Raw genomic sequence first — 22,020 nt, forward strand, 5'->3', positions numbered from 1 at the left:
TGGAACAAGATAAAAATGTACAGTTTACTGAACCAGTCTTTTTTTCACCAATTTTAAAAGTAGTTCCAAAGTTCATCAACAGATGGCTATGATAAATAAACAAAACTATAAAACAATGTTTTCATAACAATCCTGAGTTGTAAGCACAGTGAGGCACAGTCTGACAGGCAATGGAAAACATTTTGTTACAGTTTCTTCAGTAAACAGCCTCATCTGTTGTTTAGCTATGCAACTAATTTAGAATATTTTAGAGATAATAATTTCCAACGCAGAACATAGTAAACAACACATTTCTACCATTTTCTTGCTATACTTCGTCATTTATAGGACACCGCGCATGACACAATCAGGCATTTTTAAAATACTTGTCAAATTACAACAAATGATTTGAATAAAAATTGATGCTACATTCATGTCATGTACAATACCTTGCTAAATATGTTTTTACTTACAGATTAAACTATTATCTTGGCACATTACAGCCAAGAAAGAATTAGCCATCCCTTAAGATACTAATGATATTTACAGACATTTTTATGGCTTTTCTGCATGAAAAAAATAGAGTCAATTTTAAAAATAAAAATATTTCATCCAATGGAAATTTTCTCTAAGACAAATTATTCATTAAACAAAAAACATATTTATTTTTATTGTTATTATTTTTAAGTTTATGAGGCATGTCAGATACGTTTTTTTAGAATTATTATAGAATTCTTTTTCTTTTTATTCCAAAAACAGAGAGAGAAACTATAAAATTTCAATTAATCCTCTTTTAGTGGTCATAAGTTTTATTTGAGCTGCTTTATTCTTTTGTATAACACAGCCAATTGAAATTAAATTTGTTTTTCAATCAAATTTCTTTTTCACAATGAAAAGAAAAATGACTGTAAAGCAGTAACAGGGTCTGGGAAGCACAACAAGCAGTAAATAAAAAGGTTCTGCACTTTGTAGTTAACATAACTGAAATAGATAGATCTGTAATAAGATGTAATAATTTTTTTTTTTTTAAGTCCCATTTGGAATATCAGATACAAGATTATGAATCTATGAGTGACTTATGAATAAATATTGTGTTGGAACCTAACATTTTTTTTTTTACATCTGCAAATTTAAAAAATTAATAGAAAAATAAATTTGATGCTCCATAGAATTTATTGCATATTAAAGACACATGAAAAAAAATTAAGTAAAATTATGCTTTAAATACTGTCCGTGGGTATATTTAAAAAAAATCATATGATTGAATAAATTTACATAAAGCAATTATTGCATGAAGCTGCGTAAAAATTATTTTTAAGCTTTTAAAATTATAATAAAAATCTCACCCAATTTAAAAATTCTAAGAATTTAAGGCGATTTTTTTAAAATTATTTTTACTACTTAAAGCAGAGTAAAGAGTAACAGCAGAGTAAACTTAATTCATTTTATCCACATTTTTCAATAAGTGAAGAAATTTTAACACCAAAATCTTTTATAAAATATTTAGTTTAATAATTTAATGGAATAAATAAATACGTTTCTTTCTTTTTTTTTTTCTGGTGAATATTTCTATGCTTATACATATAAGTCAAAAAAAATTTTGAAAAAAGTAAGACAAAATAATTTAATAATAACAAAAACAAAATAATAATCACTAGATATGTCCATTCAAACTTCAGTACAAATTTCATAAATTTAGAAAAGAAACAAAATTTAAGATTAGTGTAAAATTAATAAACTCATTATAAACAGGACTTTTTACAACAGCAGAGGTTATAGTCTTTTCAAATAACTTAGAACAATGTTTTTATTTTTTTTTAAATAGGAAGTAGTAATACGTATTTGAAGATAATTTAGATTTTTTTCATATGAGCTTTCAATTTCTCTTAAAACAGCCATTTTTCCTAAATATACAACCTTAAATTTTATATTAGTTCTGGTAGTCACAGATATATCAATTTTCTATATAGAAGGCAAATTAGAATTAGTAATTGTTTTCATCCTGATTTATCAGGACATAGACTAAATCAGATATTTCTCTTCCAAAACAGTTGATAATAACAAAATCTAAATCAGATATTTTTCTAGCGTTGAAATTACTGCTGGTGCATAACACCTTTTGAACAGAGTGGTTATAACTAAAGTTACCATGTTTAGATCAACATAGTGTTTGTTCTGAAAGAATTACATGAATGAAACTCAATATTAACGTTATATGAACAATTCAAATTACAATTCAAGTTTTTTTTTAATTTGATCAACAGATGGCGCTTTGGTAACCAAGAAAGGAAATTATTGCTTTTAGAGTGGTTTAAGAAGCCAGCAATTAGTAAGTCACTACTGTAAAATTATTTTGTACTATCACAGTTCAGAAAAAAAATTATTGCTAAATTCGACAAAACTGGAGAATTAAAGTCATGCTGCAATGTCAGAGGATGAAAGCTGTGTTAAAAGGAACTTATGAGAGCTTACGTTTTTGCAATAAATCTAAAATTGATTTGTGTTTAGGTTTAGCTTGTTATAATCTATTCTGAACATGAATTTCAGGAGAATAGAATTCATATTGCTATCATATCATATTGCGATCATTCATATTGCATATAGACGCTATAGTAAAATAAAATTTTGTGCTTCAAATTTCTGTTTTTTGTTTCTTATAGACACCTTTTGTCACCTAGTGATAAAAACTGATTTTGTTTTCCCATTAGTTATACGGCAAAATTAATAAATTTTGCTACTTATCAGTGGGTACTTGTTGCATTTTAAAAAGTGGCCCCTTTCAGAAATTTAAATTGGTTTAAAAAAGAGTGTTGATATTAATTATATAAGGTATCACTTCTAAGATATAGTAAAATTGCAAGATTCATTTCAAAAAAGAAAAATTTTAAGAAACAAGTATAAAATATTGCATATAGACGCTATAGTAAAATAAAATTTTGTGCTTCAAATTTGTGTTTTCTGTTTTTTATTAACACCTTTTGTCCCCTGGTGATAAAAAACTGATTTCGTTTTTCCATTAGCCATAAGTCAAAATTAGGAAATTTAGCTATTGGTCAGTTGGGTACTTGTTGCATTTTTAAAAGTTGCCACTTTTTCCGAAATTTAAAATGGTTTAAAAAAAAAGTGTTGGTATTAATTATAAAAGGCATTTCTTTTCAAACATTTCTCAAGGCATAATAAAATTGCAAGATTCATTTCAAAGAAGAAAAATTTTAAGAAACAAGTGTGAAATAAACTAATTTTCAGAATGTTATAAAACATTCATAATAATGCCACATTTTTTTAAAAAACAATTATTAGAATAATATGTATGTGGAATAAATTTTTGACGAAAAAAAAACTAGTGATGGAGAGGGTGGCAACTAAAAGACTATTTTATAAACTCAATTTGCTATGCCCGGTGGCTGGTGTCAAGAGAGATAAATTTGTCCCATACTATTAGCCCATAATAATGTAAATACAAAGCTTCAACGTCATACCATCACCAAGAACGAACTCTTATGTTGGTCTAAATTAGGTAAATTTAATCATAACCATGCTGTAATTTTGTCAATAAAGGTTTTATAACCAAAGCATGATACATTGTAATTAAAAATAGTATTTTAAAATAAAAAAAACTCTTGAACATCTAAAATTGAAAAGGTGAATTATTTGTAAATGATAATGATACATTAATGCAATTAAAAAACAGCCTATAAATTCTTCAAGTCAAAGATGCTGCTGTAAAAAACTGAGCAGGGTCGTTTCGTAATGTTCACTAGTATCTAAATGTCGTAAACTATGCCTTTCAGTAGGATAAATCTGAAAGAAAGAAAAAATATATAAAAACAATATGAAATAGAGTAAGGAAGGATAATAAGCAACTGGAAAGATTTTTTTATTTTCTGCATTACTATAAAACAATCAGAATATAGAAAAAGTTTTATATTTAAAGTTTTTTTTTTCCTTTTTCAAATTAATTTTTGGGTGTAAAATAAAAGTTACTGCCATCACATCCTTTAACATTCGGTGTTTTTGCAAAATGCTTTTTCTAGAGGTAGAGAACAAAAGCAGAGAACTTTAAAACAATAAAATGTATATGGAACTTTTAACAGAAATTAAGAACATGACCCTTATCTATATGATCTTTCATACATATGTTTAGATTATTTACATTTAATGGTGGATAAAAAATTTTTAATTCCAATTTATTAAAATATTAACACACAGCATTTGCTACTACAAGGAAATATATTTTATAAAACTATAGAAATTCAATAGCAACTGGAGGGTATTTTCTATATGACAATAAAAAAAGTTTAAAAAATGGAGTAAGTAATTTAAGATATCTATCTATAAATTTTTCATTTAAAAATTAAATGTGTAGTAATGAAACAAAATTTTAATCTTTATTTAACAATAGTCTCTTAATACAATCTCATATTTGAAAACCTTTGACATGTAAACTAAAGAAACGATGCAGTGAAAAAAAATTACTAAATACATATCCGTTTGCAGAGCATTTTTAATAACTATGTTTAAAAAAATTTTTAGCATTTCTATTTATTCTTAAAGTTTTAACTGTTTTGCCATAAAGATCTTTTATTTCAAATGCACTACCACAGTTATAATTTTTATTTATACAAAAAAAAATAATTAATTGATTAAAAAAAAAAATTAAACATAAATTTCTATAAGCACAATCACATAAGAAAACTTAGTTACGTTTTTGTTTGATTTATTTAATTATAATAATAACTATAGCAAATTATTAAACAAAAATTAAGTAATCATTAGTCTCACTTGTAATTGATAAGGTTTTCCAGCTTTTATTAATGCATTGATAAGTTGACTGGTGTGAGCAAAATGAACATTCTCATCTCTTAAACCGTGAATAATTAATAATCTGTTTTCTCTGCAAAGAAAAATGTAATAGAATTCATTAAAGTTAAAATAGTTATTAAGAGAAATAATTAATGTTAATGAGTAAAAGGCTAAACTAAATGCATAGAAGATTAAAAACATTAAATTAAAATACAAGAACATAGCATAAAATAACTATTGACAAATATTTCTTTAACAAAACAACTCTTTGGGCGAAAATATAAATGCAAAGGAGAGAAACTAGTCAATTTTGGGTGCATGCTTCCTATATTTTCACCAAGAATTGGAACCACAAGAGCATGTACAAAACTGTTAAGTAAAATAATGTACATTGCCAATACTTTAAAAAGCGAAAAGGGAACATAAGTTTTATCTTTACATGTAAACAAATGATTAAATGTTAAATAAAATGCTTTATGAAATGTATTTTTATTTGCAAAGGAAAACAATATTTAGCAATGTGCAGACTGTGCATTTTTAAAAAAAATTTTACTGAAATTTTTTTTTTATTAAATATGCAATAATAAATTGACAATCTGAAGTTTGCAATCTAGTGGGTACAGTCTCTAAATTTTTGAGAATGACTAAGAAATGAATGAAATGTATTAATATATTTTAAAATTGAGCTGTCTTAATAAATGCGTTGTTATTTGCAAAGGAATACCTTATATAGGAATGTGCAAACTGTACATTTTATGGTAAAGTTTTTTAATTGAAATAAAAGTTCATATTAAGTATACTTTGATAAATTGAGAATTTGATGTTTGCAATTCAGTAAGTATGGAGTCTAAATTTCAAACATTAATTATGAAGGAAATGAAATGTTTTGATGTGGTTTAAATTTGAAATGTTTTAAATATTATATTTTATTTACCAAGAAAAATATTATAAGGCAATGTGCAAAAAATTGTAGGTTTTATGGTAAGGTTTTTATTGAAATAAAAATTCATATTAAGTTGAAAATTTGATGTGAGCAATTCAGTTAGAACAACCTATAAATTTTTTAAAATGATTAGGAAGTGCTTTAATAAGAGCATTTTAATTTGAGAAGGAAAAAATTATGTAACAATATGCAGATTGTATATGGAAAATATAATTATCAAAAAAGAAAAATAAATAAATAGTTAAGCTGGAATTATAAACTAGATTGCTCGAAATGTCAGCAGTTGATAAATGTAATTAATTTAAAATTAAGTAATTAGTAAAATTAGTTAATTAAGTAATTTAAAGAATAATTCAATAGTTCTGGATTACATATTCAAAGTCATTCTCTTTAGTGGATCAGCATGTCCAAATTTTTTTTTATTTGTTTTGTTTGGATAACAATCAAGTTTAGTTTCTAATTATTTAAAAAAAAGACTATTAGTATAAAAGCTATTTGTGTTTTAAAGATATTGTGTAATTATGGAAACTATTAAGTTAATTCACGGCTACAGCTCTTTAATTCATGAAGCAATTAACTTAGAAGATCATAACAATTTTATCCTTAAAAAAAAACTAAAGTAATTAAATTTAGCTCATAGACAAGAACGAATATGTAATCAAATTAGAAAAACACAATTTTACATAATTACAGAACTGAGGAATAGGGGAAATCTATAAGTACTATTTTTTACATCGTATATTTGAATCTCATTTAATCACATTTTTAATCAAAAACTACAGTTAAAGAAAGTCAATTTCCATCCCCCCTCCTCATCTTGCAGTAAAAAGTGTGCAAAAATTCAAAACTTATATTGTCTATTAAAACCCGTATTAAAAGAAAACTACAATATCACCAAGTTATTGTGCATAGTAATGTAGGTATAAAATGTCTTAAGGCCTGGTTTCTTAGGACAGGTCGGCGTTACAAAATGTCACCTTGAAGCAAGCGCTAACCCCTGATTGGTCAATTTGTGAGTTAGACAGCATACGTCATTGAACGCTCAGCTTGAAAGACGACTTACGTCTGAATCAACTGCAGTTGGATTCCAATGTAATGATAATGACAGAAGCAATGGCGGACTACATCCAACAGAGCATTGAAATCAGCCAAGATTTTGATTTTAACATTAAACATAGCTTCTTCTTCATTTAGCTAAGCTATAATGTGGTTTTCTTTTCTTGGACAAAGTCATTATTTGTTCTCTTAAACACTGATCAACAATAACAAAATCAAAATAAATATTTGTTTACGTTATTAACGCATGAACAATGCGAGATAATGTCTACGTTGGACCCACTGCTCACGCTAAGCTTACAAAACAGTATTTTGTTGGCGTCAGGGTACGTCAACTTCCGCTGACGCCCAGAGAAGGTGTTTGTCTTAAGAAACCACACCTTTAGCAACAATCAATTCTCTCAATGAAGCCTTCCCTTTTTTTTCTTCATCAAATTTGTTAGAAATGATTCAGATTATATCTATACAGTTAGTAATTAGAATTATTATTTGTCCATAATAGTTTCTTTTTTATTATTATTGTCCTTATTTTATAATCGATAGTACCTGAACTTCAAGACGAATGTAATGGAAATATAAGTAAAAAATTTATCTAATAGCAAGCAAAATTTTTTTAGGCTGTAGGAGTCCATGCATAGTATTTCTTACTGCATGTTTACAAGCAGATCTTAAACTAACAATCAAAATTTTAATTTTATTCACACTATGCTATAGTTAAACCAAAGTTAAACTGTAACATAGTGTGAACTTTGCTACTGTTTAACTGTAGCATAGATTTTTTGTTAATTTTTTTACATTATTCTACTAGTAACTGGCTTTTTCTTCCTACCTAGAATCCTAGTTCAAAAATTGCTTCTTTATTCTAATTCATGATTATATACCTATGAAGAATCATTGCAATACATTTTGCCTTGTTATAAATTTCAATGATCCAACTCCTTTAATTTTTTTTCTTTTGTGCTTTCAGCCTTTAAAGTTACAAACTGAAGGGAATGGAATCGCTTAAATGATATATAAAATGATTGCACAAATTCTTAAGTGAACACTTCCTAATTTAACAACTTTTGAAACCCCAAGAAGAAAGAAAATCGAAAAAAATATTACAAAAAATGCACTTAATCGAATTATGTTTATTAAACAGCAAATTATTTAAAATACAGCTATGTGAAATTATAATTTAAAGGTTTCATGATGCCCTTAGCCACAGTCAGGTTTTTTTCCTTTTTATTTATTTATTAGTCTATTTTAAACATCAAATAACAATTTACTTTTGTTATTTATCACGATTCATTGTATCTCAAGATAAAACTTTCAATATCAATGAATTAAGAGTATAAAAAAAATCACAACCTTAAGAATATATTTATAAATTAAATATTTATAAATATTTTCAATTTAAATCAATGATTTGTTTTTACAAATTTAGATGATATAATATTGATATTTGGCAGCGACAATAAAGCATATCCAATCCAAATAGGTAAATCTCCTAGTCCAAACAATTTAATTGAAACATATAAGGCTTTTTCTTATTCAGAAACTGCCATAGACAAAATGATAAAAAATTGCCTTTAAACAGACAACAAAGTACACTTTTTACAATTCGTAGTTTTTCAATAATATGTTGTTGTTTTTTTTTTGCAATGAAACATAACATACTTTTGAACAAAAGTACACATTATGTTTATTTTTCATTATCTTACATGTGATAAAAAGTATTTTATGAATACTAGACCTATCCTCGCAGTCACTTAGCATTGTTGTTGTTTAAAATTTATCATATTTGATCCAATCAAATACTTTATGGAGGTCATATCAGATCAAATATTATTGAAATCAAAACAAATATTAACCCTCTGCTTAATACAGAATGACTTCATCATGCCAAGCATCATAAGCAAAAGGTTAAAGACTTGAATCAAATCAAATTAATCATAAAACTAGATATAATTTAAGAAAAAAATAAGTATTTTTCACACAGGAAATACATACTCATCAGGGAAATCATTTGCATATGCCAAAACAGAGCCAGATGTATAACCCGAAGCATTTTTAGCGGGGGTGTCCATGTATCGTTCTGTATAGGCTGTGTCATACAACATCCATGAGGTAACTGGGGCCCCAGCAATAGCCACCTAGAAGTAATATGTTTTACATAGCATACATAGCACATAGCAAATCACCAAGATACAAATTTTAAAAAAACCAAATAACATGTATACCTTAAAAATATCAGGTCTTTGTATCAAGCCCATCAGAGAAAGGTAACCACCTAAAAATATAAGTATTAATAGACCAAACTAATAAACCAAACTATATGATAATTCACCTCAATATGCAAAGTCTGAAGTTTCAAACCATTTAAATTACAAAATAATAAAATTACAAAATAATTAAATTATGTAATAAATAATATCTTTGAATCTTTGTAAAAATTTTAAGCTACAGCTTTACTAAAATAGTATGTTCTCATTTTTTTCTGATTATGGTAATATATTTTTCAACTAATTATATAGGCTTTTTGAAAAATCATAAGAGCCTAACACAAATTCGTAATTTTTTTACGTGAAATACTGAAATATTATTACAGTAGGTAACCGATTATCCGGAACAATCGGGACCATCGCTATTCCGGATAACTGATTTTTCCGGTTTTCTGAATCGCTACAAAAAACCGTTTTTTTATTGTTAAATCCAACTAAAAAAAAATTTTTTTTTGTGGAAATAATCTTAAAAAGAGGAAAAAGCGATGAAGTAATACACTAATGATTATTTCCAAAATGATGGTAAGGTGAACATTTTTTAAAAAAAGAAAGAAAAATCCTAAAATCTTATGAGAAAAAAAATTTTTTTTTAAAAAAATGGCGGGAAAATGTATTGAATTTCGTTCCGGTTTTTTGGTTTTCCGGTTTTCTGATTTCCGGATAACGGGTTCTGTACTGTATTTTAACTTTCAACAGATATTACACAATTCTTATTTTATTTTTGTTTATTTTACCCACATACCATTCCAGAGAAAATAGGAAAAACAAAACATGGATGAAATATGTAACCATCCAGTTTCAACAAAATGATAAATATTCACAACATCAATATATATTTCAAAAATTGATAGTCTACAACGCAATATTATATTATAAGCATATATTTAACACATTTCTAGTTTTAAGCATTCATATTTCTATATCATTAACAATAAGTATATTTATTTACATTCACTATTTTTGTAGCACTTAATTTTGTCAAATAGAAGTTTTAAAAATGCAAAACTAAAATACAGCAAGTGTTTAACTTATATGATTAATACACTGATCTAATAAATGCTTGATATATTACATATGAACATGTGATAAGAAATCATGCTAGTACAGCATGGAGTTGCCTAACCAACACACAAATAAAAAAGCTGGGAACTCTACAAAATAAATTCCTTCGAAGAATGACCGGTGCCCTTTGGCACTTCCCAAATAAATATATCAGGAAAGATTTAAATATGGACTTAATTGAAGAATTCATGAATAAACAAAATGCTAGCTTCTTTAGTGATGCTAAGAAAAGCGCAACTGCCAATTTCAATCTCATTCTAGACAAAGAAACAACCATACTCAATTGCTATTTACGTCACAGTAATACTCAGATATGACCTGCAAATGCAGCAGACTAATCAGTCATCAACTATCCTTGCTTTTTCCCATAATGCCATTAGTCTCAGTCGCCATTTAGCCTAATCCATATGAAGAAGTCGGGTGCCCGCTGCCGCGGGCAGGTACTTCAACAAAAATCAGATCAAGTCAAGATAAAAAAAATCATAACAAAACAGAGGTTAAAGCACTGAACTGTCATAGTGAAGAACTGGGATTCCATCCCCAGGGCAGCTAGAAGCCTATTCTGCTTCAGGTTGTACCAGTTTATTTGAAAAATAAAGATGGCCTCTGTGCAGTGCTGCCACAATCATGGTGTCAGTCAGGAAATTTTGGAGCCCTATTGTCTATAACCCCCATAGCCCACAACAGGCTGTTGTGAAAATGGCTCACTTATTTTAGAAACATTCTAATACAATCTAAGTTATGTTTAAAATATAATCCTATCTTTTAAAGCAGGGTAACAGTGTATCATTAGAGGGATTAAAAAATTATATTCATTTAAGCAGAATTCATAGAAACTTTTAAATCCAAAAGAATCTACAAGATTGAAAGGCATTCAGTTAAAATGTTTACAGAGTAAGTGTAAATCCTTGTGATTATAGAGTTTAACATTATATAATTACCATAAGACCATCCATGAATAGCTACTCTGGACAGGTCAATGATGCCCATGGATTTAGATAGCCATAACAGAACTTCCACGTGATCAGCAATTTCAACAGTTCCCTGAAAAATAAATTGCAGAACATGTATGATATATTAGGAAAAATAAATAACTTAATGATGATTATAATGTGATCTGTTCTATATTGGACAAACCAATTTGCAACATTTGGAATTATTTGTATTTAATACCCCTTTCCGTTTTTCCTTAGTAAAATAAGCGTTAAATAAGCAAAGTTTAAAAATGTCAATCAGTTAAACACATCTTTTTTACTACTTATTATTAATTTATACATTCAATGTTGTAAAAAGACTATGTAATTGATCATATGTATTTGTAATTATTTTTCAATAATATTACATAAAACATTTGGAAGTTTGAAACACAATCATTCATTAATGGCAAAATGTTAAAGATGATCTAAAATTTAGTCAAGATAGTTATTTAACAACTAGATTTAACACTGTAAAATTAAATTTGTCATGTTTGTAGGTGAATAAAAGTGGTGTCAACCTTTTCTAATCTCATTTGTGAGATAATCTAGAAAATTTTATTCTAAAAACAATAAGGAATAGAAAAAATTATAATAGAATAAATGATGACCTTCAACCAACTGAGGAAAATTAGGGAACAATTGATAATTGAAACAGGGTTGCCACAGAAAAAAATGAAAAAAATTGTTGCTTTTAGTAGCCTAAAACATATATATAGTAGCCAAAATCTAGGAAAATAGTTGCCTAAATAAGAACAAAAATTCATCAAAAATATGTCTAAAATTTTGTTAATGACTTAACTGTCTTATACCATGATCCATTCAGTCAAGTTGGCGGCAAATATGATAATTTTTAAATAAACGTAAATGTTTATATATATACAGTAGAGCGGCGATTATCCGAACCCTTATTATCCGAACGTCCAATTATCCGAACTATGTCTAAATTCGTTTTTTTTCTTCTTCTTTTTTTTTTTAAAGTTTAGAATACCTTTTGATAATTTTTCTAAATTAAGAAGAATAAATAATATCCCCTACATCCGAAGACCATATTTAATTTACAACCTTTTTAGCAGTTTTCTTATAGCAGCCATACATACATGTACATTTAACATGTATGTATGATACATTGTGCATGTATGATACATTTAAACCTACCTACCTCTTTACAACTGAAAATTATCTTCCAAGAATGCGAGCTTCATTTTGATAGTCTACAATGGTTGGAATGCAGAAGGAGTTTATGAATAGATAAGTGCTGAAGTTTTATAATTGGGGAATGGGTAGTTGTCACTTATGTTTAATGATTAGTGATTACAGTGCTTGGAATAATAAATCTTGGAATAAAATTCTTAACAGAAAAACTGAAGTTTCTGAACCAGTAGATCTTTCGGATGAAAATGATGAAATTGTTGCTGAAATTTTGAATGAAAATCGGAACTCCACAGACGAAGAGGAAGAAGTAAGTGATCAAGTTCAAGATAGTGGACCTTCTCATATAGAAGCATGCAATTCATTAGATATTGCAATGAATTGGCTAGAACGTCAAAATGATGTTGATTCAGTTCAGTTGATTTATTTAAAAAGAATAAGGGATATATGGCTGCTAAAAAAATGCTTCTTCTTTGAAACGAAATCTTTGCTGGATTTCTTTTGCAATGGAAAATAATGAAAAATGTTGTAAAATCAGTAATTGACAAAAAAAATTATAAAAAAACTGAAACATGATAAAAATAATTCAAAATGAAAAAAAGTAAAAATATTTTAAAATTGAAGAAAAAAAAACTTTTAAGCACGCCAAAGCTATTTTAGATAGTACTACCAGTCCTAAGCCTACAAAAGGTGCGAAGGGAAGTTAGTGCATAAATAATAATCATGTACACTAGATTTTAAACAGTTTTCCAACTATTCGAACTTCTCATTATCCAAACCATGTTCGGTCCCAAGCAGTTCGGATAATCGGCGCTCTACTGTGTATATATATATATATATATATATATGGAAGTATTTCTNATGAAAAGTGATTACTCAAATTCGAAATTCAAGCATCGTAATATTGTATTGAAAAATTTTTAATCATGTGTAATTTCGTATCCATAATCATTAAAAAGTGAAAACTCAAATTTGCAATTCAAAATTTTCAAATTTTTTTATTTTTTAAGGGAAAAAAAGTTCAGTGTGTTCAGGTACTATCTTGTGGGGTGCAGATTTTCCACCCAATTTATGCTTAAAAAAAAAAAACATTGCTAGGAGTACAGAAAAGTCTCCCAATAGTCTCCTTTTCCTGAAAATAGTTGCTTTTTTAGCCTTTTCAGGAAGAAAAAAAAGTTGCCATAGTCGCCTTATGCCAAAAATAGTTGCGAATAGTTGTATTTTAGTCGCCTGGCAACCTTGTTGAAATAATGTTCAACTGGGAAACTAATTTAAAAATTTGTTAAAATAATTTATTAGTTAAAAATTAAATTCATGTTAGAATTTACATAGAAAATAAACATAAATAGTCTTCAGAGCAATAAAAACAATTTAATTATGTCAGTTTAAAATTCAGAAAAGTTGATCACAAAGCTTTAAGGCATAAATAACAAGAATCAAAATAGTAATAAAATTACCAGTCTTCCTTTGATATGACTTTCGAATGCCACCCCTCTGTGCCTTGAGCCTCTGCAATCTATTGAAATAACTACATAACCTTCAGCAGAGAGCAAGTATTGCCGTAGACACCTGAAGAGAAAAAAAACATGTAACTTATTTTAAATCATTAACTTATTCTGAACAAAAAATGGACAATTGTGGAGGAAGAGCTGTGATTGCTCAGGGGATAGAGTGTTTGTCTTCCAATAAGGTGAACCGGGTTTGAATCCCAGCGATGGCTGGTCAACACGAATTCCACACCCGGCTCGCACTGATCACAATGCTGATGTAAAATATCCTCAGTGGTAGACAGATGATAGGTTCGAGTACCCTTTCTGTCAGGCTAACTGTGGGTTTCTCGTAGTTTTCCTCTCCATGTAAAGCAATTGTGGGTTAGTTCCATCAAAAAGTCCTCCATGAATGCAAATTTCTCCTAATACTTGATCCAGGAGTTTCCTTGTCTTTTGGATTGGGTTCAAAATTACAAGGCTGCGGCGTTGAACATTGGCAGCAGTGAACTCAAAATTGGGTCAGCAGTTCAATGACGGTTATAAAATAAAATTTTAATAAAGATGTGAAGATTTACTAGAAATTGCAACAAGAGATTTCACAATGAATTTTCCTTCTGTACAACTTTAAATAGTTAAATAAATAATAAAAAGCAAAATAGTTAATAAAACATATTTAGCTTCTAAATATGTTTTATTAACTATTTTGACTTATAATTTATTCTGGGTGTGAATTTCAAACATTTTTATAAATACTTAAATGATAAAATTTCTTTAGCAAATGCGGATAAGTTCCATGAAAAAGTTCTCCGTGAATGTAAATTTCTCCTATTACTTAATCCAGGAGTTCCCGTATCTTCTGGAATGGGTTGAAAATTGCAAGGCTATGTAGTTGAACATTAGTAGTCGTAAACCCAAAATTGGGTCGGCTATCCAATGCCGGTTATAAAATAAAATAAAATTGTAGAGGAAAAACAGTAAAAAAAAAATAATAAAAAAAAAACATTTTAATAAATATTCATGTCATAGAGAAAAAGAAAAATTTCATACAATTTAAAAGCTAAATTTCTATTTCATTCAAATCTCTTCTCAATAAATAAATATGTTTTTCATTCATGCTTATGATGTTGGTGATCGCCATATAGTGGTATTTAAAGTACTATCTCCAGAAAAATGAATAAAACCATTTAAGTAAAAATTTTATTTATTAAAGTAAAAATGAATACCTAATNCTTTGGATTACAAGTCTAACAAAAAGTTTTGGATGACATCAGTTTTATTTGAAGACTATTTAAGAAAATTGGATCGGAAATTCTTTGCTAAAAAAAGAAAAGTGATACTCTTTAAGGATAAATGCACAACGCATAGTGATCTACCTAATTTGAAAGCAGTAAACTTGCAGTTTCTCCCGCCAAACACAACAGCAAAGTTGCAGCCGATGGACCAGGGTAAAGTGCTTCAAACAGTCTTATCGTAAATGGCTTGTCAGAAAAATGATGTTAAATATTGTAAGCATTTAGGAGATTTGTAATTAATAAGCATTAATTAAATAATCCGACAATATTTTGAAAGTCTAAAACCGAAACTAACGGTAAGTCGAACTTCTGATATGTCGAAGTTTTTCGTCAGTCTTATCAGATTCGAGTTATCGTGAATTCACTGTATATATATTGTATATATATGAAAAGTGATTACTCAAATTCAAAATTCAAGTATCGTAATATTGTATTAAAAAAATTTAACTCATGCGGAATTTCGTAGCAATAATCATTAAAAAGTGAAGACTCAAATTTGCAATTCAAAATTTTCAAAAAAAATTTTTTTAAGAAAAAAAAAGTTCAGTGTGTTCAGGTACTATCTTGTGGGGTGTAGATTTTCCACCAAATTTATGCTTAAAAAAAAAACATTGCTAGGAGTGCAGAAAAGTCTCCCAATAGTCTCCTTTTCCTGAAAATAGTTGCTTTTTTAGCTTTTTCAGGAAGAAAAAAAGTTGCCATAGTCGCCTTATGCCAAAAATAGTTGCAAACAGTTGTATTTTAGTCGCCTGGCAACCTTATTGAAATAATGTTCAACAGGGAAACTAATTTAAAAATTTGTTAAAAAAATTTATTAGTTAAAAATTAAATTCATGTTAGAATTTAACATAGAAAATAAACATAAATAGTTTTCAGAGCAATAAAAGCAATTTAATTATGTCAGTTTAAAATTCAGAAAAGTTGATCACAAAGCTTTAAGGCATAAATAACAAGAATCAAAATAGTAATAAAATTACCAGTCTCCCTTTGATATGACTTTCGAATGCCACCCCTCTGTGTCTTGAGCCTCTACAATCTATTGAAATTACTACATATCCTTCAGCAGAGAGCAAGTATTGCCGCAGACACCTGAAAAAAAAACATGTAACTTATTTAAAATCATTAACTTATTATGAACAAAAAATAGACAATTTTGGAAGAAAAGCTGTGATTGCTCAGGGGATACGAGTGTTTGTTTTCCAATAAGGTGAACCGGGTTCGAATCCCAGTGATGGCTGGTGAACATGAATTCCACACCCGGCTCGCACTGATCACAATGCTGTTGTTAAATATCCTCAGTGGTAGGCAGATCATAGGTTTGAGTACCCTTGCTGCCAGGCTAACTGTGGGAGGTTTTCGTAGTTTTCCTCTTCATGTAAAGCAATTGAGGGTTAGTTCCATCAAAAAGTCCTCCATGAATGCAAATATCTCCTAATACTTGATCTTTTGGATTGGCTCAAAATTACAAGGCTACGGCAGCAGCCTTAAACAGAGGCAGCAGTAAACTCAAAATTGGGTCAGCAGTTCAATGACGGTTATAAAAATTTTTTTTAATAAAGATGTGAAGATTTACTAGAAATTGCAACGAGAGATTTTACGATGAATTTTCCTTCTGTACAACTTTAGTACACTTATAATTTATTCTGGGTGTGAATTTCAAACATTTTTATAAATACTTAAATGATAAAATGTCTTTAGCAAATGCGGATAAGTTCCATGAAAAAGTTCTCCGTGAATGTAAATTTCTCCTATTACTTAATCCAGGAGTTCCCGTATCTTCTGGAATGGGTTGAAAATTGCAAGGCTATGTAGTTGAACATTAGTAGTCGTAAACCCAAAATTGGGTCGGCTATCCAATGCCGGTTATAAAATAAAATAAAATTGTAGAGGAAAAACAGTAAAAAAAAAATAATAAAAAAAAAACATTTTAATAAATATTCATGTCATAGAGAAAAAGAAAAATTTCATACAATTTAAAAGCTAAATTTCTATTTCATTCAAATCTCTTCTCAATAAATAAATATGTTTTTCATTCATGCTTATGATGTTGGTGATCGCCATACAGTGGTATTTAAAGTACTATCTCCAGAAAAATGAATAAAACCATTTAAGTAAAAATTTTATTTATTAAAGTAAAAATGAATACCGTATATTCCGGTGCATAACACGCCCCGGCGTATAACGCGCACCGTAATTTCTCATACTTTTTTTTAAATTTCAAGATATACTCTTCGTATAACGCGCACGAAAATTTGGATTGTACATGTGCAATATCTCGTCTTTCAAGATCGTAAATAAAAAGTTTTTTCCCCCTCTCTTTTGCAAAAATAAAAGAACTGAATTTGACATGTATGTGAGGGTAGAGTTGAAAGAGTAATGTGATTCTGAGAAAAGAGATTGTTGTATTCAGCAGTGCAGGTGTTTGCAACAATGTCTTTCACAGATGACATGCAAGATCCCTCACAAACTTATTCCCCCCAAAATGAACAAAAGGCATTGTAAGGAGCGTTACAAAGGAACACCTGCTACTAAATGATGGTCAAGATGACCCACCCTTTCACCACATTCCAGAAGTAAGGGGGGGAGGGGTGTCTGGAATGCTGTCTATTGTGTATGTCTCAAAAGCATATCTCAAATCAGGAGACAAATCGTTATTCCTCTTCAGCCAATCACACCATTTGATGCCCTGCCTTTGAAAAGTAAACATTGTAAGCTTTAAGAATTCAGTGTAGTTTTTAGTAGTAGACATGGCTCCTATCAAACAAAGTAAACACAGCGCTGGATTTAAATGCAAAGTAATTCAATTTGCGAAAGAAAATGGAAATCGGGCTGCGGCGAGACACTTTGGTATTGGCGAAAGCTCGGTGCGTGAATGGAAGAAAAATGAAGAGAAAACAATGGATATGCCTAAGGATAAGTGTGCATTGCGTACAGGACTAACAAAATGGCCGGCGTTAGAGAACAATGTAGAAAACTGGGTTTTGGTAAATCGGCAAAACGGCTTGATTGTAACAAGAAACTGTGTTCGCTTGTTTGCTCTAAAATGGGCAAAGATTAATCCACATGAGAGTGAAAATTTCAAGGCTACTGTGAGTTGGTGTAGCCGATTTATGGCTCGAAAAATTTAGTTCTACGTGAAAAAACCAAAGTATCACAAAAACTACCAAAAGACTTGGATAGCAAATTGTTAAGTTTTCAAAAATATATTATAGAACTGCGGAAAAAAAAGGAATATTTACTTTCGCAAATAGGAAATATGGATGAGACCCCAGTCATGTTTGACATGATCGGTAATAAAACAATTGATTTAAAGGGAGTCAAAACTGTCAACGTAACAACAACGGGACATGAAAAATCTCATTTCACCGTAGCCCTTTCTTGCTTAGCGGATGGAACGAAACTAAAACCAATGGTTATTTTTAAGAGAAAAACTTTTCCCAAATGTAATTTTCCAAAAGGTATTTTTGTTCACGTCCACGAAAAAGGCTGGATGGACGAAAATGGTGTTAAATTGTGGGTAAAAAATGTCTGGCAAATCCGTCCTGGTTGCGTAAGAAAACCAGAAAGCCTTTTAGTGTGGGACATGTTTAGGTCCCACCTTACAGATAATACAAAAAAATTGTTGAAAGAATGTAACACCGATATGGCAGTTATTCCGGGCGGATTGACACCATTAGTTCAGCCATTGGACGTCTGCTTAAATAAACCATTTAAAGCAAACTTAAAAAAACAGTGGAACACTTGGATGTTGGAGCGCGAGAAAACCTTTACAAAAGGAGGACATATGCGTCATGCTAGTTTGGAAACAGTATGCGAATGGATATTGAAAGCATGGGATGAAATTAAGCCTGAGATGGTTAGAAAATCATTCAAAAAATGCAGCATTTCAAATAATCTAGACGGATCAGAAGATGACTATTTATTTATGGATGAGGGCAACACAGATGAAGACGAAACAAATTGTGATGACGTACCTGAAGAAATAACGGAAGACGAATATGATGAACTATTTATGTAATAACGAAAATCAATAAAGCATTTAGTACGTGAAGGTACGTTATTTCTTTAAAATAAAAGTATTTTTCTATATTTAATTTTTTTTAATCTATAATTTTTTATATTCGGCGTATACCGCTCACCCGTAAATTCCAATGTTATTTTTTGTATCAAAAGTGCGCGTTATACGCCGGAATATACGGTATATATAAAATGGCCATATTTAAAATACACAAAACATAAAGAAAAGTAAATCCCTTAAAGCGATTAAGATAAATATTCTCTTGCATGGAGAGTTTTGTTACCATCCATGATATCATAACAGTTGGGACTGTGAGGCCCCCAGTTGCCACAAATTTGAAATAGAAAGTTAATGAATTTATTCTTAAAGGATACAGAAGCAGGGAGAGGAGATTCCAAATTGAGGAATTATGGAAATATAACCCAGCAAAATCAATGTTAGGTTCGAAGATACCTTGGCGATCTCAAACTGTCAACAAGACTGTGAGAATTATAATAACCATGTAACTGAATAATATTTGCAGTAAGAAAGTAATTATAAAGAGTTATAAACAGATTTTTGTTTTCGATTAAGCGCTGAGGTGAGTTAATGAGTCTACATTAGTATTGAAATAAAACGTTAGCCGTTACATTGATCGGTGAGAAAAGAATAAAATATTTTATGATCACATTTATAAAGATTAACTTATTGACCTAATTTAAATATAATTTGATTAATAAGATCAAAAATATAAGTTTAAGTAATTAAAGATATTTTAAAAGTTAGGAAATATATAATGCCAGTTGTGGCATCACACTGCTCGCAAATCGTCTGGATTAATTCTAGAATCTCAATATAAAAGAGTTCACAAATATTCTTACCTCATTCCTTTGAAGTTATTTGTGACTAATTGCACTTCAGGACCACCATATATAGTTAACACAGTAGGATATTTTTCACCAATTCTTAGATTTTGAGGTTTGAAAAGCATACCATAGATTAAATGACCAGATTGAAGTTTATGACTAAACAGCTCAGGTTGACGATAAGTAGAAGGTACGGCTGGAAATTTTAATACATATTTGTTTGAAAAAACACTAGTTTTTAAGATATATAAATATAAAAAGAAACAGCAAGTATATTTTCATTTACAGAATAATTGAAAAGAACATATCTGCCTCTTTAAAAATTTATTAATTACCAAAAAATTTCATAATTAAAAATGTAGCATAAAGTAAAAAAATTTAAATCTATTGTTCAAATAAAAAATATTTTGGAAAAAGTACATAAAGATTTTTTAAATACATAAACTATAGAAAATGAATGCATAAACTATAGAAATTTTTATTTATCAAGTTCCCATGGCAATATTCTACATAAAATAATTCCATTAGACATTACTTAAAAAAAAAACAATTCTGAAATTTAAAAAAAAAAAGCAAAATGCTTCAAAAAAATTTATAAAAATTCAAGTAATTGCTCAACTTTGTAGCTATCTAGTTCAGTAGTAAAACTCATACAAAAAATTTTCAATCATTAAAAATTAAAATAAATATTTATTATTTTCATGATTTTAAAATAAAAAATATATTTATTATTTTCATGATTTTAAAACAAAAATGCAATCTCTTGAAAACTATATGAATGGTAAAATTAGAAAACAAATCTTAGTGATAATACTAAATTTCAATAAAAACAATGTTTAATATAGCAATTTGTAAAAGTTTTATTTTTAAACCTATATGCTTTTCGATGCCGCAATGTTCTTGGAAGAGTTTCTACATCAACAAAAACTTTACTGTATCTTGCTGCTATACAATATTTTTTAAATCATTAATTTTCTGTCCTTGGAACTTTAAATACATTCAATATTCAGTCACACATTCTATTTTTTAAATTAATAAGTAATTTATTTGATTATGCATTTTTTTTTAAAAAAAGTAATTTTAATTTAAAATTATTATTATAAAAATTTTAACAAAACGTTAACAAGATTAAAAATACTGATTTTATAAAGATATGTAAAAAATTAAGCAATTAAAAAAATAACAAATCTGAATTAACATAAGGTTTTTTACTACATTTGCTAAATGCTAAAATAGTAAAAAAAACCTCACTTCACACATTTTTTTTAAAAAAATCTTGTCTTTAAAAAGTATTGAGATTTTTCATAAAATAACTTAAGAGCACTAAAAATTTTATAAGTAATAAAAAATTTATGCAATTAGTGAATAGTTCCTCAGCTAAAAATTTCTACAATTAAGAATCTCAACCAATTCTTATCCTTATTAAATTTAATGAATGAAAGAGAAATGAAAATTCTGAGGTGATGAAGCTTTGTGGCTGTCGACTGCTCTAGGCCCACATGAAAACACATAATTAGTGAATGATCCCCCAAGTTAAGTTCTAAGATTATGGTACTGATCTATAAATAGAATAAAACTCAAGAAGGCCATTGGTTTGACAGTGACAGAGAGGATGGTACTTCATCAGCAATGAAATGAAAAAGAAAATTTTATTTTGCAATTATTAAGGAAAAAATTTTGGAAATGGTCACCATTGGTCAGTCCCCATGGTTATCAAAAATTTTAGAAATTTTTATGTTCAATTTCCAAGGGCTGTTGCACATGAGAGTGCAAAAATTCTTCCAACCGAATCCTGATCAGTGAAAGCACATGCAGATCCGCAAGTATTTCAACAAACATGTAAAATGACTGGCATTTTCATACGGCACACCAATATGGATTGTGATTAAATGAATTATGAAAATGTTGAAAGGAACAATATGAAAACCACGTTTTTTTGCATAATTCAAGACGAAAATCGACATGGTAAAGAAATAAAATCTCATTTTGGAAAAGGAGAAATTAAGCACTTTTTAAAAAACCCCAAAGAAAACAGCACCTCTAAGGGCTTTTCAAAAACGCAAGCATCCTGTAAATTAAAAAAAACAAAAAAACAAAAAAAAAACAGATGATACAGAAAAAACATACTAATTATATTGACGT

The 22,020-nt window shown here is 28.6% G+C and overlaps 1 protein-coding gene across 4 annotated transcripts in view; it reads right to left on the reverse strand.

Moving 5' to 3' along the window:
* Window positions 1-714: 714 nt before the first annotated feature.
* Window positions 715-22,020, reverse strand: part of LOC107445236 (dipeptidyl peptidase 9) — a 57,288-nt gene continuing 35,982 nt past the window's right edge. For 3 of the 4 annotated variants that reach the window (XM_043039556.2, XM_071184733.1, XM_043039555.2), the window contains exons 15-21: window positions 19,894-20,074; window positions 15,993-16,104; window positions 11,049-11,151; window positions 9,004-9,053; window positions 8,774-8,916; window positions 4,762-4,873; window positions 715-3,780 (exon numbers count right to left, since the gene is read on the reverse strand). In XM_043039556.2, coding sequence (XP_042895490.1) covers window positions 3,688-3,780; window positions 4,762-4,873; window positions 8,774-8,916; window positions 9,004-9,053; window positions 11,049-11,151; window positions 15,993-16,104; window positions 19,894-20,074 — 794 coding nt within the window. In that variant the 3' untranslated portion in view covers window positions 715-3,687. Of the gene's footprint in view, window positions 3,781-4,761; window positions 4,874-8,773; window positions 8,917-9,003; window positions 9,054-11,048; window positions 11,152-13,690; window positions 13,803-15,992; window positions 16,105-19,893; window positions 20,075-22,020 lie in introns of all 4 variants that reach the window. The other variant, XM_071184732.1, reaches the window with a different exon arrangement.

The sequence above is a fragment of the Parasteatoda tepidariorum genome, chromosome 9 (assembly GCF_043381705.1).
Source record: "Parasteatoda tepidariorum isolate YZ-2023 chromosome 9, CAS_Ptep_4.0, whole genome shotgun sequence".
Lineage (NCBI taxonomy): Eukaryota > Metazoa > Arthropoda > Arachnida > Araneae > Theridiidae > Parasteatoda > Parasteatoda tepidariorum.